The 19020-nt window shown below is 35.7% G+C and overlaps 1 protein-coding gene across 1 annotated transcript in view; it reads right to left on the bottom strand.

Moving 5' to 3' along the window:
* Window positions 1–17108, bottom strand: part of LOC111064322 (interleukin-1 receptor-associated kinase 4) — a 34243-nt gene extending 17135 nt beyond the window's left edge. Inside the window, exons 1-5 of the mRNA XM_039419968.1 lie at window positions 16751–17108; window positions 15152–15321; window positions 3841–4073; window positions 3369–3457; window positions 842–1190 (exon numbers count right to left, since the gene is read on the bottom strand). Of these exons, the coding sequence (XP_039275902.1) occupies window positions 842–1190; window positions 3369–3457; window positions 3841–4073; window positions 15152–15321; window positions 16751–16908 (999 nt within the window). The 5' untranslated portion in view covers window positions 16909–17108. The remainder of the gene's footprint in view (window positions 1–841; window positions 1191–3368; window positions 3458–3840; window positions 4074–15151; window positions 15322–16750) is intronic.
* Window positions 17109–19020: the final 1912 nt, after the last annotated feature.

Here is a 19020-nt window from a genome sequence, read left to right on the forward strand (position 1 = left end):
TGCCAGCGTCACATAGCTTCACGAAAAAGACCTACTATAGTGAGGTCCACGTTATTATGACAGTATTTGATCAACTTTGGTTTTGCTATCCTTGTCTATCAATCGACAAAGCCGGTGGTACTATCCTTTTCTAGGCCCAAAACGATGCCAATTATGTTTTTGACAATGTAGAAATATAATTAGGCTAATTAATACAGAGAATCGGCATCGGCCCAAAACGATGCCAATTATGTTTTGACAATGTAGAAATATAATTAGGCTAATTAATACAGAGAATCGGCATCGTTATTCTTCTATCTTTATCAACTGCCATTATAACGTGGACCTCATTAAAGGACTATGGGCATGAGTTAACCGTGAAATTTGGAACATAAACGCCGTATAACATGAGATATCTTCTTATACTATTTTTTCTCTATGATATACACACTGGAACAAATTTTGTACACATAGGATCAATAACATGAAAATAGATTAACAATTCAAGCAAACATAATTAATGACTATCAAATACTGTCATTATAACGAGGCCCCCACTACAGGAAGTAATCTCCCTATTTTTTTTTCTTTTTGTGTAGTTGAGAAGTTGATATTGTGGTAATTATTCATATTGAATGAAAAAAGACTAAGAAATTGTCAAAAAACCACTGATTTATTGATAATTAGAAAGACCGGTTTCGGTTATTAACCTTTACAGTTTATCAGAGATTGACAATGGTGTAATAACCGAAACCGGTCTTTCTAATTATCAATAAATCAGTGGTTCTTGACAATTTCTTAGTATTTTTTCATTCAATTATCTCCCTATCGAAACGTAGTTTAATGTAGTAAATAAACCAACCTGACTGGCCAATCTGTCCATGAGCGACCCATTTTCCATGTAACTGTAAACCAGACACAACTCTGGTCCATGAATAGAGTAGCCAACCAACGGCAGAAGATTCTGATGCGACAGTTGCGAGAGTTGCTCGATCTCAGTTTGGAATTGCAAGAACGGATCTCCAGGAGTTCCTTCGGAATGGAGGCGTTTGATGGCAACTTCCACGGCCTCCTGGTGATTAGGACTGTTCAATTCTCCTCGATAGACCGATCCCCAGGCTCCTCTCCCAATCACGAAGCCCTCGTCAAAGTTATTAGTAGCAGCTCTTAAATCTGCATAATTTATCCGGAGTTCTGTACAGACATCGATTCTGAAACGAAGTTAAAAGTAAAATTTAACAACACTTGGTGTTCGAAGAAGGTAGAAGAAGAGGATATGCGAGAGAAAAAGAAGAAGAGAATCACAAAGCACATTGTTAATCTAGCTATCTATCTATAATACAGGGTGGTGCAGAGGAAACGCATGTTTTTCGAAACGCTAGTACTCGGCAACGGGAGGGGCTATTGCTCTCGAACGAATGTTGGCAGACGGCCCATACCATGCCGTTTCAGTCGCCATGGAGCGTTGGGACGTACAACATCGTGTGTTCGCTGTCGAGCAGTTTTTTTAGAAACAATGAATCTGTAGTCACAGTGCAATACTTTTCCGTCAATATTTTAGATTTGGGCGTCGAGGTGAAAATATTATAGTTGAAAATACTATACTGAAAATACTATAGTTGAATAGTATAGGTTTGCCTCAAAATACTTCAGATAGATGGGTTGCAGCGTTTAGATGTACTGGTTCTGTGATGAAAAATAAACCACCTGGTCTTCCCCGTTCCCCGGAAAATGTAGACCGAGTCAGAACGGCAGTTGTTACTAGTCCTAGACAATCGACTAGACGACATAGTTTCAGGACTGGATGACACTGACTCAGTCTACTACAGCCTTACCTTATATTAAGCTATCTTAAAAGTAAGTGCCAATATATCCGACAGAAGCTATCCTTATAAATTCTTGAACAGAATTAAAGGCATCTTGAATATTGAGAATAAAGACGTAATTTGAATAACGAGATTTTCAGTCTGATTTCTATAGTGAGATCCAAGTTATGAAGTCATAACCTAATTATCAATATTGGTTATATATATTATAACTATATATATATTATGATTATATATTATCTATATATATAAAAGCGAAATGGCACTCACTCACTGACTGACTAACTCACTCACTCGCAGAACTAAAAATCTACTGGACCAAAAACGTTCAAATTTGGTAGGTATGTTCAGTTGGCCCATTAGAGGCGCACTAAGAAATCTTTTGGCAATATTTCAACTATAAGGGTGGTTTTTAAGGGTTTAAAGTTCTTATATTCTTCTTATTCTCTTAATTATAATTGGAAAAAGGCTATACCATATGTTAATATAGAACTATAATCTAGAGAGAGTACCTCTTCGAAACAGTTGTTAACTGGTAACTAAATTAATAATTTTGTCAGGTTGGCATTAAGTTGAGTTGACTTTGTTAGGTTGGCACCAAGTTGAAGATTGAAATGCATATTTATCGAGGAAAAATTGATTGGGCACTGCTACTTCAATCAGAGCTATTCCTGATATTATATAATATTACTAGCCGTCAGGCTCGCTTCGCTCGCCATATCCGTTTAGCCAGACGTTTAGTCGTTTATGATAAAAATGATCAAATGAAAAATGCAGGCGAGCGAAGCGAGCCTGCTGATCTCATTCTTGGACGATTCTTGGGGGTCCAGGGGGAAGAGCCCCCTGGCTAGACGGATATGGCGAGCGAAGTGAGCCTGACGGCTAGTGGTTAGATATATTATAAGATTATTAATATTGGTTATTGATTATATGATTATATTGGTTTTCAATTTGTCTGTCATTAGATAAAGCAGTTTGCTCTATCCTTTTCTACGCCCGCAACGTTGCCAAATCGTTTCTAGGCAATTCATCTCAAGCTCAATTTTATGAAATGTTTTTTATTAATCGTCATACATGAAAATGTCTGCAAATGAACGAAGAGTACTTGCAAATGTCAGATGATAGCGGAGTGGAAGACTTCAGTAATTTCAAATACCTTGATGAGATGTTGACTCTTTTACCTTGTACCTGACTCTACGGGATGATTCATAAAGGAACTTATAACTTTGAAAATTCATATAAATCTTATTAAACAAGGTACAGAGCTGGTTTTGGTGTTGTTTTAAAGAAAAACACTTCAAGTTTTTACCTTAAACTAAATATATTCTATGTGACTTCAGTTGGTTATCCTGCAGACATCCCAATCGATAGTCGATTTCTTCCCAGATTCGCACTAGCATTTCAAGTGTAACTTGCTGAACAGCAACGCAAATCCTTGCTCTAAGTTCAGGTAGAGTGGCTGGCAAAGGAGGTACATACACCATATCTTTTACGAAATCCCACAAGAAAAAATCCAGCGTTGTTAGTCTGGGGAACGAGGGGGCCATGCAATTGGCGCATTACGGCCAATCTACTGATTTGTCAGTCAGATAGTGTGGTGGTGCGCCATCTTGCATGAAGAAAACATTTCGTTCTCGGTCATCTTCATCGATCTGTGGTATAAAAATTTTGCAACATATCAAGGTACACTATGCCGATTTTCAAACCAAAACACACAGCTAGCACGCTCGGGTCCAGTGAAGGCAGCCATCTTTGACGTAACTGCCGCTAGCGCTTGTGCGACGCGACCAGGCACTAGCGGACTACGCGAGTCAGAGCTTGAAGTGTTTTCCTTCAAAACAACACCAAAACCAGCTCTGTACCTTGTTTGATAAGATTTATATGAATTTTCAAAGTTGTAAAGTCATTTTTGAATCACCCGGTACAATTTACTTGGAAGTTATGAAAGTAACCATTTTATTAGAAGACTGTTTCATAATTTACCTGATCGGTTCGGTGTCAGCTTCTTGTAATGGTGATTGGTGAGACGAGTTTACACATGCTTCTGCAGGATTGATCCTAGGATAAGGTGTCTCTGCAGGATTGATCCCAGGATTAGGTGCTTCACCAGGATTATCCTAGGATTAGGTGCTTCACCAGGATTAATCCTAGGATTAGGTGCAGAAGGCAGAGGTTCCCATCCTGGCACTGGGACCAGTGGAATTTGGTCGGGATCCGGTATTTGCACTCTGGCAGCTGGGCCTGAGCTCGGCCTTTGAGGCGGATCTTCTGTTAAGAAAAAGAGAAGGAAATCATGAAATAATTATTGACATTTGTACTTGAAAAAATGCAAATCATGGAACCATCATTCATCGTCATACTGACTCATTCTCATTGATAGAATTAATTGTTATGAATTTTGAACTATATAAAAAACGTGAATATAAATTTTGAACTTTATAAAGTGAGAGTGTAAGTGTCATAGTGAGGTTCACGTTATAATGGAAGTAGAGAAAAATGGGAGGACATCGTTGACGAAGGCAGTCTTGCAACTGCCTTCTAAATAGCTGACATCGGTGTATTTTATGAAATATCAATTTACTGTTAATTTAGTTGAGAATAATCACAAATGTTTTAAAGCGAAATAAAAGTAATATTGTCAGATCAACATAATCATAGAGAAACAATAGCCTAAGTAGATATCCCATGGGCGTTTATGTCGCAACTTTTACTGTTATCTCAAGCCGATTACTGTTGATTAATGTCGAATTTTACTGTTTTGTTGAGGTGAGAGTGTATGAACGGCACAATATGAGAGACTACCAGTGTCACACAGCTTCACGGGAAAGAATTAAATGAACTATCGGTTTGAGATAACAGTAAAAGTTGCGACATAAATTCCCTATACCATGGGATATCTACTTACGCTATTGTTTCTCTATGACATAATTCATTTGAACCAAAATACCACTGATGATGCACTTGAGTGTATTGAACCTTTGTTTAGCTCAAATAAATTAATGAAATGAAATCACACATATCGTCAAATTATACATTTTTTTACTTTCCTTGCCTTATTACCATAGGTAAGGAAAGTATTGCTTTCCGAAAAAAATTAAGGTACCCCAATTTCTAAATTTCTATACGTTTCAAGGTCCCCTGGGTCCAAAAAAGTGGTTTTTGGGTATTGGTCTGTATGTGTGTGTGTGTGTGTGTGTGTGTGTGTGTGTGTGTGTGTGTGTGTGTGTGTGTGTGTGTGTGTGTGTATGTGCGTCTGTGTACACGATATCTCATCTCCCAATTAACGGAATGACTTGAAATTTGGAACTTAAGGTCCTTACACTATAAGGATCCGACACGAACATTTTCGATCAAATGAAATTCAAGATGGCGGATAAAATGGCGAAAATGTTGTCAAAAACAGGGTTTTTCGTGATTTTCTCGAAAACGGCTCCAACGATTTTGATCAAATTCATACCTAGAAAAGTCATTGATAAGCTTTATCAACTGCCACAAGTCCCATATCTGTAAAAATTTCAGGAGCACTGCACCATCTATGCAAAGTTTGATTTTAGATTCTCAATTATCAGGCTTCAGATACAATTTAAACAAAAAATTTCAAGTGGAAAGGATTGAGCATAAAAATCTCTACAATTAATGTTCAGTAACATTGTCACCTAAAATTGAAAATAAGCTTGAAATTCGAGAAAATGTGATTATTCAATTGCAAACTGTTGGCAACTGTTGATTCTATTAAATAATTCACTATGAAGAGATAGCAGAACTCGTGTGTCTCCAGCGTTATTGTGCTGTCACCAGCTGGCTCAGATCTTAGAAAAGTAGACCTGAGATGTGCGGGAACACTAGCGTCAGTTGATCAATTTTCATAACGGCAAGGAAAGTTGTGCGAGTGCACCACACCAGATTTTTTTTGTACAGGACCATTCAAATAAATTATTTGGAACTGATGATATTGCGCTTTTATTTCAACTTAATATGGAGGAAAATTCCAGAACATCTCTGTTCTTAGTGTAAAATTTTATTCCTTAAAAAATATATTATTCAATGATTAGTAAATTAATTATACTACTTCATCGTGGAATAACGATCTGGCAACGTAGCAAAGCTGGAAAAGGATAGCACTATTTGCTATGTCAAATTACAGACAAGGATAGCAACATCAATGTTAATCATATACTGGCATTATAGCGTAGATCTCACTATGAAATAATTTTTAATGGTGAAAATTCATGAGAGAGACAGTTTTTACCTAAGTCTGTTGTTCTCTTCCGATCAGGTAATAAGGTTATACTAGTAGTTCTGTGAACAGTAGACCTCACGCAGTTTTCTCATACACAAGTACCTGATTGAAACTGTAGACCTTATGGAAATACAGCAATAGACTGGCTTCTCCACACATCTGTGTAATCACTTGTCGGCTGATTTATGATGAATAATTGACCGAGCGAAGTGAGGTCCAAGATTCAAGTCGACGGTTTGGCATTTCTCTTAATGTTTAAGTGTTTGAATGTTTATAAGTTGCGCATTTACGGCGAAACGCTGTAATAGATTTTCATGAAATTTGACAGGTATGTTCTTTTTTTAATTCCGCGTCGACGTATATACAAGGTTTTTGGAAATTTTGCATTTCAAGGATAATATAAAAGGAAAAAGGAGCCTCCTTCATACGCCAATATAAGAGTAAAAAATCTCGTGTGGCGCACTCACACAACTTTCCTTGCCGTTATAAAAATCTATCACCTGACGCAAGTGTACACGCGCATTCCAAGTCTACTATTCAAAGATCTGCCAGCTGGTGACAGGACAATAACGCTGGAGACACACGAGGTCTGCTATCTCCTCTTCATAGTGAATGATTTAATAGAATCAACAGTTGCCAACAGTTTGCTTTATTGGATAAACACATTTTCTCGAATTTCGAGCTTATTTCCAATTTTAGGTGGAAATGTCACTGAAAATTAATTGTAGAGATTTTTATGCTCAATCTTTTCCACTTGAAATTTTTTGTTTAAATTGTATCTGAAGCCTGATAATAGGGAATCTAAAATCACACTTTGTATTGATGTGGCGGAGCTCCTGAAATTTTTACAGATATGAGACTTGTGGCAGTTGATAGAACTTCTCAATGACTATTTCAGGTTTAAATTTGATCAAAATCGTTGGAGCCGTTTTCGAGAAAATCGCGAAAAACACTGTTTTTGACAGCATTTTTGCCATTTTAGCCGCCATCTTGAATTGGATTTGTTCGAAATTGTTCGTGTCGGATCCTTATAGGGGAAGGACCTTAAGTCAAATTTCAAGTCATTCCGTTGTTGGGAGATGAGATATCGTGTACACAGGCGCACATACACTCATACACACACACACACACACACACACACACACACACACAACACACACACACACAGACCAATACCCAAAAACAACTTTTTTGGAATCAGGGGGCCTTGAAACGTATAGAGATCTAGAAATTCGGGTACCTTAATTTTTTTCGGAAAGCAATACTTTCCTTACCTATGGTAATAGGACAAGGAAAGTAAAAATCTGACTATAGAATTATTCATCATAAATCAGCTGACAAGTGATTACAGAGATGTGTGGAGAAGCCAGTCTATTGCTGTATTTCCATAAGGTCTATAGTTTCAATCAGGTACTTGTGGATGAGAATACTGCGTGAGGTCCACTGTTCACAGAACTACTAGTTATTTATAGTCTGATTTTTACTCAAATATTGGCGTATGAAGGAGGCTCCTTTTTCCTTTTATATTATCCTTGAAATGCAAAATTTCCAAAAACCTTGTATATAAGTCGATGCATAATTAAAAAAGGAACATATCTGTCAAATTTCATGAAAATCTATTACCGCGTTTCGCCGTAAATGCGCAACATATAGAAATGCATTTCTATACATTTAAAGAAAACATTTAAAGAAACATTTAAAGAATTCCTAAACATTTAAAGAAATGCTAAACCGTCGACTTGAATCTTAGACCTCACTTCGCTCGGTCAATTATGATTTGTGTCTGTTAATAATTTCTTTATTCATTGGTGACAAAATGTTAGTTGTTAATAAATGAATCAAAAATAAATGATCGACAAAAATAATGATGCAATGTGATACAAGACAATTAAACAAGTTTGGAAAACTAGAAAAGAAATAGATTACCATGGCTATTAATGTCGTTATGGAGATTACCATCACCATTATAAATATTGGTGTCTTGATTAGAAGACAACCGATCACTGCCACGTCGATGCTTCTCAGTCACCTTACGTCGATATGTACCCGACGCCTGTTCAGTAACAAATTTCAACAAATATCCATTTTTCTGTCGCGTTTTGGTGGATGAAACATTATTGAGTCCTATCACACGCTGCAGTCGATTCAACTGTGCCACAGAAATTTCAAGATTAGCTCTGAAGGCTTTCAAATCGATTCCCCCAACCTGAGGCTGACACAGCACCTCACTGCCCACCCATAGTTTCAAAACGGTTTCGAGTTTGGAAGTAAGGGCCGCTAAACCTGAACTTAGCGCGGCGATCTCCCTGCAAATCTGTACAAAGCTCGCCAGCACCGTCGATTCGATAACCATTTTTAAACTTGCCACGAGATTTGGCGAAAATCTGCCAATAAACTCATCGACAGATAACAGTTTGTTCTCTGATCCACGGTTTTATCTCCGTATCAGGTCATGGGTCACATGACTTGGTGCTATGGTCAGGTCCACGTTATAATGGCAGTATTTGATTGACATTGGTGTTGCTATCCTTGTCTATCATTCGACAAAGCAGATAGCGCTATCATTTTAAAGCTAAATATGATTAATTAACAAAACATTTTATCTCAATCATAAAAATGTATTACATAATTGAAAAATATACTAGTTGACCGAGCGAAGAGAGGTCTAAGATTCAAATCGACGGTTTGGCATTTCTCATGTTTAAATGTTTGAATGTATATGTTTATATGTTGCGCATTTACGGCGAAACGCGGTAATAGATTTTCATGAAATTTGACAGGTATGTTCCTTTTTTGATTGCGCGTCAACGAATATACAAGGTTTTTGGAAATTTTGCATTTCAAGGATAATATAAAAGGAAAAAGGAGCATCCTTCATACACCCAATATTAGAGTGAAAATCAGACTATAGAATATTATTCATCATAAATCAGCTGACAAGTGATTACACAGATGTGTGGAGAAGCCAGTCTATTGCTGTATTTCCATAAGGTCTATAGTTTCATTCAGGTACTTGTGGATGAGAATACTGCGTGAGGTCTACTGTTCACAGAACTACTATAGTGAGGTCCACGTTATAATGGCAGTGGATAAAGATAGAAGAATAGCGATGCCGATTCTCTGGATTAATTAATTATATTTCTACACTGTCAAAAACATAATTGGCATCGTTGTGGACCTAGAAAAGGATAGTACCACCGGCTTTGTCGAATGATAGACAATGATAGCAGAACCAAAGTAGATCAAATACTGTCATTATAACGTGGACCTCACTATAGTAGTTCTGTGAACAGTAGATCTCACGTAGTTTTCTCATCCACAAGTAGCCTATCTGATGTTTAGTTGATTCAGTTGAATCACAATTCACAGTTGAATCATAATTTACTCTCGAAAACTGTTATTTGTTTTCTCCAAGATCAAATCTCACTGATGTTAAGGCCGTGCAAAGGCTAAAAATAGACTTTCTACTGGTGATATTTTTCAAAGTTTTTCGATTTGTATATCATCAAGCTATCAAAATGAAATAGTTTTCTCAGGGAAACATTTTTTTCCAATCATTACTTTTCGAGATTTTAGTGCTTTTTCGAGCACCTAAATTTTACATTTTTGGGACAGAACATTTCAAATTCGGTAAGAGAATTTAGAAGATGAATTCTTCATGGTAATTTTGATTGAATAAAAAAAAATTCTGAAGATATAAATTTCTGTGAAAGTTATTCAATATACTAAAAATGACCAAAATAACTTTTAGTTGAGTTATTTTTGGTCATTTTTGGGTAATTGAATAACTTTCTCAAAAATTGATATTTTCAAAAGATTTCAGTTTTATTCAATCGACAATACCGTGAAGAATTTATCCTCTGAATCTCATGGATTGAACTCTTACCGAATTTGAAATGTTCTGTTCCAAAAATTTAAACTTTAGGCGCTCATATCTCAAAAAGTAATGATCGGGGAAAAAATGTTTTCCTGAGAAAACTTTTCCATTTTTATAGCTTGATGATATACATATCGAAAAACTTTGAAAAATATCACCAGTAGAAAGTTTATTTCTAGCCTTTGCACAGCCTTAAACTCATTTGAGATTGTATCCCATAATATGATCATTTATCCAGTTCCGTGATAATCTTTCCATCTGATAAAAATATTTCTCAAATATTTTAAAATTAATTTTTTCAATCAAGAATATTATAATTTCTTCAGCATTATTTAGTTCATTTAATCATCATTTATTTCATTTTCAATCACCTATTAAGTTTGTTTTTTAAATGTGGGAATATTGAGACTAATATGGGCACGCATTATGAAAAATATTGAAACCCTACCTTATAGAAAAAGACTCGGCCAGACATCTGTGTAATGCATGCAATGAATAATCCACTTGTCAGCTGATTGATTATGAATAATTCTATAGTCTGATTAATCCTATCTTCAAAGTAGATCATATATATATAAGATAGTGATATCAGAGTATGGAGGAATTCCTTTTCTTTTCATATTATCCTTGAAATGAACAATTTCAAAAAACTTTGTGTATACATCGACGCGCAGTTGTAAAAGGAATAATCCTGCCAGATCTCATCGAATTCTATCAACGCGTTTGGCCGTAATCGCGTCACATAATTCGAAAAGTCATGTAATTCCAAAATCACTTCACAAATCCATAGAGCAACTGAATCTTTCACCTGACCTGTACACTCGACTACAGAAATCAGTTGTTTTAGACACCTGTTCAATAACAAGAAGGGTCCTGAACATCACGGAAAACAACAGTGAGGAAAACTAGTGACTATTACACAACACCATCATACCAACAAAGTGAAAAATAGTGGGACAAACAACTGCGACTAATACTTGTATAATATGAACTTTAATAATACATTAATATTGTCAATAGTCAACAAATTAGTCAACTGTAGGTATGTTATTGTTACATGTACAGTACGAACTACATTCATCAGTCAACAAGCTCAATAGTAAAGTGCGCTTACTTGACTTGGATCCGTAAGCACTCTAAAGACCAACCATCTGGTTGTGAAGAAGCATACCAGCAGAATAATAATAATAATAAATGTATAATTGAGAACTTTAAACAAGAATGAACAGTTGATATCACGTGAGATATACTGGTATCAACTATCCTCTATAAAAGGCAGTTGCAAGGCCAAGAATCGGCAACACTGTTCTCCTATCTTACTCCACTGCCATTACAACGTGGACCTCACTATAAAGGTCTAATACAAACAACAATAACAAACAATGATTGACAGTAGTATGGGAAGAAAAAAAAATAAATGTAAAAACATTTAAGCTTCTAATTCAGTAAGTTTCGTGTTTGATAAACAGTTTCAGACTCCCACATAATATGCTGAATAGAGAAAAGCAAACTTAATATTTTGTGAATATTTAACAAACTTGCGAATATTTTGTATAAATTTCGAGTGAATAAATTTGACCGGATTAAAAACTGATCAATATAATTATAAATCAGTTATTTGTACGAGTTATTTACTTACAGTTCAATGTTTACTAAAACAGGAAAGAATAAATCAAACCAAATTGATATTACAATAAGATAATATATTCCGTTAAAGCAAAATTTCTTCTCCGCGTTTATAGAGAGGAATCAGCGTTCATTTCTTCCTTGCAATTAGATAATTGATTTCAATATTTCGTAACAAAATTTCATTCAATTTCATGAACTAGTAAAATTTCATTTATATCTATTCGATCATACGATCTTTAGACAAAGATTACTGAACAAATAGGATCCCAAATAAAATAAAATCTGTTAAAACAAATAAAAATGTATTTAAAGCCCAATTGAAGAAATATTTGTTGATGGTGGCTTCTATTCCATAAAGGAATACATGGATAATTAGTGGATACATTTCAATAATATTGTGTACTTATCAATTAATAGCTGTGGTTGATAACTTATTTTACAGTTGTGTTTTGTACTTTGTGACATTGATCATTTTCATGTTTTTATTTGTTTTTATAATAATTGACGTTTGCCATATCTGTAATGTACAGCATTTTATGCAATAAAAATATTTATTTATTTTATTTATGAATAACTAATTTAGTGGATATTTGTTTATTCAATTTTCAAAATCTCAATATTATCATTGTTTATGAAATTTTTTGGTGGCTATGATAGTAGTTAATTCAATATTCAATAGTTTAGCCAACTACTGAACTAGACTGACGTAAACGGTTTCAATGGACGACCATATTCGGGAGAATTAACGACCGGCAGATTCGTCCGATCCAACGGCCGAACGGATCGGTTGAATACGGTTCCAGTGGACTGTTATTCCCAACACTCTCACCCGGTGAAAACATTAATAATAGGCAGTAGTCTACAATGATTGGCTCGATTTAACAAAAATCTGCTTGGAATTTGGAACATGGACTATATACAGAGTGATTCTTAATTATGGTAAAATAATATTTTAGGTCTTGAGATCAATTTGAACATCATCTTTAGTCTTTTGGTAGTTTAATGTCATTTAGATATGTTACTTACATATAAAAATAAAACTTCATAAAAAACCGAATATTTTATTTGCAATCAGCTACACTCATGGGTGTAAAATATTCGGTTTTTATGAAAAGTTTTATTTTCATATGAAAGTAACATATCTAAATGACATTAAACTTATACCAAAAGAGAAAAGATGATGTTCAAAGTGACCTCCGTTGTTCTTAATGCATATGTTCAGACGTCTTCTCATCGATTGTACATCCTCAGCTGATTGACCATAATGTTCTAACACTAAATGTTAGCAAGACAAAGATAATGCCGATTTCCCTTCGGGACTCAAGTGACACATCAGTTGAAGGAATCAAACTCCATACATGTGGGAACATTGAAAATGACTTGTGCCTGTGCATCGGTTGGAAGGTGAACTCTTACAAGTATTTGGGTGTCATTCTGGACAACAGACTTAATTGGACTGCACATGTTGCTTATCAGAACAGTAGACTGAGAAAAATGATTTATGTTTTTCGGCAACTCAGAGAATATCTGAATAGGAATGAACTCCAAACATCTACTATGCGTTTGTACAGTCCATTATTGAAGGGGGAATTCTAGCTTATGGAGGAGGATACAGATCTATTCTGAACCCACTATTCACCACCCAGAAACTTATAATAAAATCTGCACTTGGAAGGCGTCGAGATTACCCATCCAACGCAGTGCTTGAGGATATGAAGGTGCTTGATGTCAGACAATATATGTTAGAACCTTGGCATCGTACATATTCAAGAATCATGCTAGCATATTCAATACCATTACACATAGTCATGCAACTAGGAGAGCAATACAGTATAATATTCAAATGTCTAGAGTAAATAGAACTATATTTATTACCAACTCCTACTATATAGCTCACGTTTTGGTGAAACATCTTCCAATAGCTCCAGCGGATTTCGCCAACTATACGATATCTTCATTTAAAATAGCTGTCAAAAGGTGGATTTCGAGTATTGGAAGAGATGAGTGCTGTGAGAGATTGATCACTTCGGAGTACAGATTCTAGATTGTAATCTAGATGAATTCAGTTTAGTCTTAAAAATAATAATTGTTATTAAACAATCTTAAAAAATATTTTAAATATTTTTTTTTATTCAAAATAATCCTTTTGAGGCTTCATGTGTGTGTGTGTGTGTGGTGTGTGTGTGTGTGTGTGTGTGTGTGTGTGTGTGTGTGGTGTGTGGTGTGTGTGGTGTGTGTGTGTGTGTGTGTGTGTGTGTGTGTGTGTGGTGTGTGTGTGTGTGTGTGTGGTGTGTGTGTGTGTGTTTGTGTGTGTGTGTGTGTGTGTGTGTGTGTGGTGTGTGTGTGTGTGTGTGGTGTGTGTGTGTGTGTGTGTGTGTGTGTGTGTGTGTGTGTGTGTGTGTGTGTGAATGTGTTTCGCCGATTTTTTCTGTGTTTCTTCTTCTGCAATTGGGGTCGGGGTTGGGGGGTTAATCGGGGACTGGGATAGAGTGGGCAGGTGATTCATTTTTAGTACAGCTTAAATATGAATAATCATTTTATTTATTAATACATATAAAATATAATTATTACTGTACCATTTTATATATATTTATATATGTAAAATTACTACATATCTACGAATACAATTTTTGATAGGGAACGGTTGGGGATTGGGGCTTATTTCTTCCTTATTTTTTATCATTTTTGTAGTTATTAGTAAATGAGTAAAAATAATAAGTTGATAAGTTAATAAGTATATATGTACAAGAGTAACCAATAAAGATACCTACCTACCTTGGACTCATTTTCGCACACAGGCAGCAATGCCTATGCGAAAATTTTATTTCCTATTCATATTAATTTGTATTTAATTAAGACTCTTTTCAGTGTACCTTATTCATTGTCAAGTGTATGATTATTTTGTACAGCTGGAATTTGTTTTTTATTATGTTTCTTTGAAATAAAATGTTTTTTGAATTGAATTGAAATTGAGCTACAACCTATGAGTTATTAGTTCTCTCCTCATAAAACAGCAAATTTTTGTGGTGTAATGTACTACATAAGAATACATTCTATTAAATTTAGTTACACAGCTTACATAATTCTTTCAGAATTAAATTCTCCACAATTTTTATTGCGAAAAATTATTTGTTTACTGGTCATTAAAGAAAGTTATGGGCATCAAACGTAGAAGTCTGTGTTTTTCTACTTAGATTTTTTGCATATTTCAACTTTTTTCTCAAAAACTACTCACACTACAGCTTCCAGACTAGTTTTATTAAATTTTTCCATATGAATCCACCATAAGTTTTTCAGAAACTAGTCCCCAAACAATTCAGCATCGGTGTATTTCACCAGAGGAACTGAGTTCCGGGCGAAATCTGTCACCCTGTATAGCTCGCTATTGAAGCGTTTATGGATATATGTTTATAAGAACATTTTTTCTTATTTTTACCTCTACTATCATATATTAAATTATTTTACCATAATTAAGAATCACCCTGTATAAAATGGGATATCTTTTCTCTATTGTGGAACGTAGCTTCTGCCCAATCTTGTGACAGTCTATTGAATAGTATGAACGAAATAACTATCCTTTGATTTCGATATTCTGCTTACCTTTTAGAAGATCAACAGCCACAAACTCAGCTGCTCTGAATAACTCCGCTTTTACAAGGAACCTTAACAAAGATGACAATCGTGGTCTATTTTTGCCACTAGTCCCCCATTCTTCCAGAAAAATTTGGCTACATGGTCTTTGCTGCTTTCTGCTCGCGCACTCGATCATCCTGTTCAACAAATAATAAAAAAATACTTAATCAATCAGTAATTTTGATCAATTCAACACAGGATACACAAAAAAACAACACTATATTCTTCTTTGGCTGTGCCTTATCCCATTTAAACGGGGTCGGCATTCCTTTCTCTTAGTCTGCATCTCCACAAAGCCCTATCCAATGCTTCCTCTCTCCTCCAACCACTCTCCCGCAAGTCAGCCGCTATTCTATCTCCCCACCCAATCCTAGGGTCTACCTCGTCCTCTCACATCATCCAAAACCAAATCCTGCACTCTTCGTCCAACATAATCCTCCTCCCGTCGCTGCATATGCCCAAACAACCTCATCCTTGTCTCCTGCATTTTCTTTCCCAGAGGTCCAACTTTTACAGTTCCTCTGATCAATTCATTTCTTATTCTATCTCTTCTTGTAGCCCCACACATCCATCTTAACATTCTCATCTCAGTCACTTCCATCTTTCGTTCCTGTTTCTTTGAAGTGGACCATGTTTCTGTTCCATACAGAATAACTGGCCTCACAACACTATCAAAAATACAAATTTCTAATAAAATATGAAGAACAGGGTTCATGGTGGGATGCTGAAAAGAAATAGAGGATGAAAAATACCTAGCCAACTATGGTTTCACATGTAATAGGCTGGTAGGCTTATTAGTATTCGATTATTGACCGAACGTAGTGAAGTCTATGTTTTAACTCGGATTTTCTTTTGTCTGTCTGTATGTAACGCGATTACGGCCAAACGCGTTGATAGAATTCGATGAGATTTGGCAGGATAAGATCAGCAGGCTCGCTTCGCTCGCCTGCATTTTTTATATGAGCATTTTTATCATAATTATGTTAGGACAATCCAGTCGGGGGTCCAGACTAAACGTCTGGCTAAACGGATATGGCGAGCTAAGCGAGCCTGACGGCTAGTAATATAATATTCCCAGGATTGAAGTAGCAGTGCCCAATCAATTTTTCCGCGATAAATGCATTTAAATCTTCAACTTGGTGCCAACCTAACAAAGTCAACTCAACTTAATGCCAACCTGACAAAATTATTAATTTAGTTGCCAGTTAACAACTGTTTCGAAGTGGTACTCTATCTAGATTATAGTTCTATAGTAACATATGATATGGAAATTTCAATTATAATTAAGAGATTGGGAGAAGAAGAATATACATGCTAAAAGACGAACTTCAAACCCTTAAAAACAACCCTTAGAGTTAAAAATATTGTCAAAAGATTTCTTAGTGCGCCTCTAAAGGGCCAACTGAACATACCTACCAAATTTGAACGTTTTTTGGTCCGGTAGATTTTTAGTTATGCGAGTGAGTGAGTGAGTGAGTGAGTGAGTGTGTCAGTCAGTGAGTGAGTGCCATTTCGCTTTTATATATATAGAAGAAGATAGATAAAGATAATCTTGACATTACTTACTTCATATGATGCATTGTATACTTCATAGCTTTACTGTCATCCATTTCAACAGGAATTATTGACATCAACTGTTTCCAAGATTCGCCACACTCCAATATTTCAACTATCTTGAAAATAGGACCAGGATTCAATTTTCTCAATTCCACATCTACAGACATTTTTAGTTACCGTATGTATTATTTCATCTAGTAAAAAGGTGCACTTAAATAATTGTCCACTGATTATTGCTGAGATAATTTAGAAATTTCAATGACTAAAATATTCTTTGCAATTGAGTAAAAGTTATCAATTCTAAACATTTGTCAATAAAATGTTTTTTTCTGTTCCTGTACTGCTTTTGAGGTTATTTTGAACTCATAACCTCAAAAAGATCTCTAATAACAATCGTCTATCGGCCGCAAATTACATTTGTGTAGCGCAGGCGCTTGTAACGATTTTGTTGGAGCTGTTCCGTTCTGTGTGATACCACAGAGAGAGTCTTTCGTTCAAGAGAGGTCCACGTTAAAATGGCATGACAGAAAGATAGAATATCAGGGTTGCCAAATCTCTGTGTTTCTCTATATTTGTCACCCTTTTGACACTGAGTGTACACAGCTGTTACTCAACTCATCACATTACATTAATTTGATCTATCTATTGATACTATCCGTTTGCTGCCAAGTGTTTATGCACACAGAAAACGGTCAGTGGAGATAGGAGAATATATATATTATTGTGTTTCCAATGCAGGAAATGTATCATGAGTCTGACAAACGGCAGTATGGCACATCTATAAGCATTCAAAAGGCACGCTAGTGTTTAATGTTAAGTCGGGCCTAAGCCACAAACTCAAGTTCTGTCGTAAATTTGTCAAACTCTTTAAAAGGATGATAAAATAAGACCTCGACTCTCAGTGTTGTGACCATGGAAATCACTCCTTGTGTATAACCGTTCTTGATTTGCTCGTACGAACGCAGCACACAAATGTTTAAAAATAAAGTTGGATTTTGGTTTTTAAGGAGGGAATGCTACATTAGCTGCACTTCAAGTGAAGTAGTGATTTACCAACTATTTCAATCCTAATGCTATATTGTTGCATTCAGGTGTAATAACATAATTATATCATATAGAAGTATTCTATAGTTTTGTTTCAGGCTCAGTTGCACAAAAGCCTGTTGAGTTTTAATTATAATTAAATTTCACGAGATTCTATAAGAAAATGTTTTTCTGTGAAGAAGGCTTCTCTGATTGGTTTTTGTGGCATTTAATCGGGATTAAAAGTTAACACACTGTTGTGCAACCGGATGTAAATTATCAATCGAATGTATTATCAATAAATTATGGACACTAGGGCCAGTGGAGACCTTCTGTACCTAGGTGCAGACTCAGCAAATCTCTTTCGAGTTTTTCAATAGTAGGGATAAAATATTTCAACCTTCTACCAGTCTCCTTCCGTACCCTTTCCCTGCCTGTATTCCTCAGATATTCAAGAAAATGGCTCATTGGAAATCCATTTGACTCTTTAGAATTCAGGGCAGGGGTAGCTAGAATAAATTATTAATGTCAACTATTATATGATATAGTTAATTATAACGTAGCCCTATTATGGGTGAACTATTGAATGCTATTGATTGATATTGTTGTCTTTATTCATTTTAAGGATTTGTTATAATTGATTTTATTATGTATTTTACCCAATTATGATTCCATTATGTATTGTAATTTTATAAAATATTTTGTGACGTAGCCTTATGTACTACTGTATCGCCAGGCTAAATAAATCGATTGAAGTTACAGTCTTCTTCTTCTCGAAGCACTACAGTCCGAGGTGAACCTTGGCTTTCTCTACGATTTGCCTCCATTCGCTTCCTACAAGAAATTTCATTTGGAGTCCAATGCAACAGGTTCCAAGTTCATATATTCAATCGTTATTGAGGTATTTCAACAAATGTGCACAATTCTGTACATTTCTTGAAATATCCAAGGGGTGTCCACCTCCCCCCCAAACACAATGACGCACCCCCAATGCCGGCGCCACACTCTTTTGTCGAGTTACAGTTAAGTAAGCGAGAGTGTGGATGGCTACACTACTATGCCACAATTCGCCTTGTCTTCACTCCGATTTTTATACTTAGTCCACATTCTTGCCAAGTCGCTTGCCAAGCTGGTAAGATTGGCCACGTTCATCTTGTCATCCACACTGCAATGTGAAGAGTGCCTGGATTTGTGGATGCTCGGCTGACCGCTCGCCTCATCTCGATAGAAATGAAGACAAGTGAAGACGAGCTCTG

This window comes from Nilaparvata lugens, chromosome 2 (assembly GCF_014356525.2).
Source record: "Nilaparvata lugens isolate BPH chromosome 2, ASM1435652v1, whole genome shotgun sequence".
NCBI lineage: Eukaryota > Metazoa > Arthropoda > Insecta > Hemiptera > Delphacidae > Nilaparvata > Nilaparvata lugens.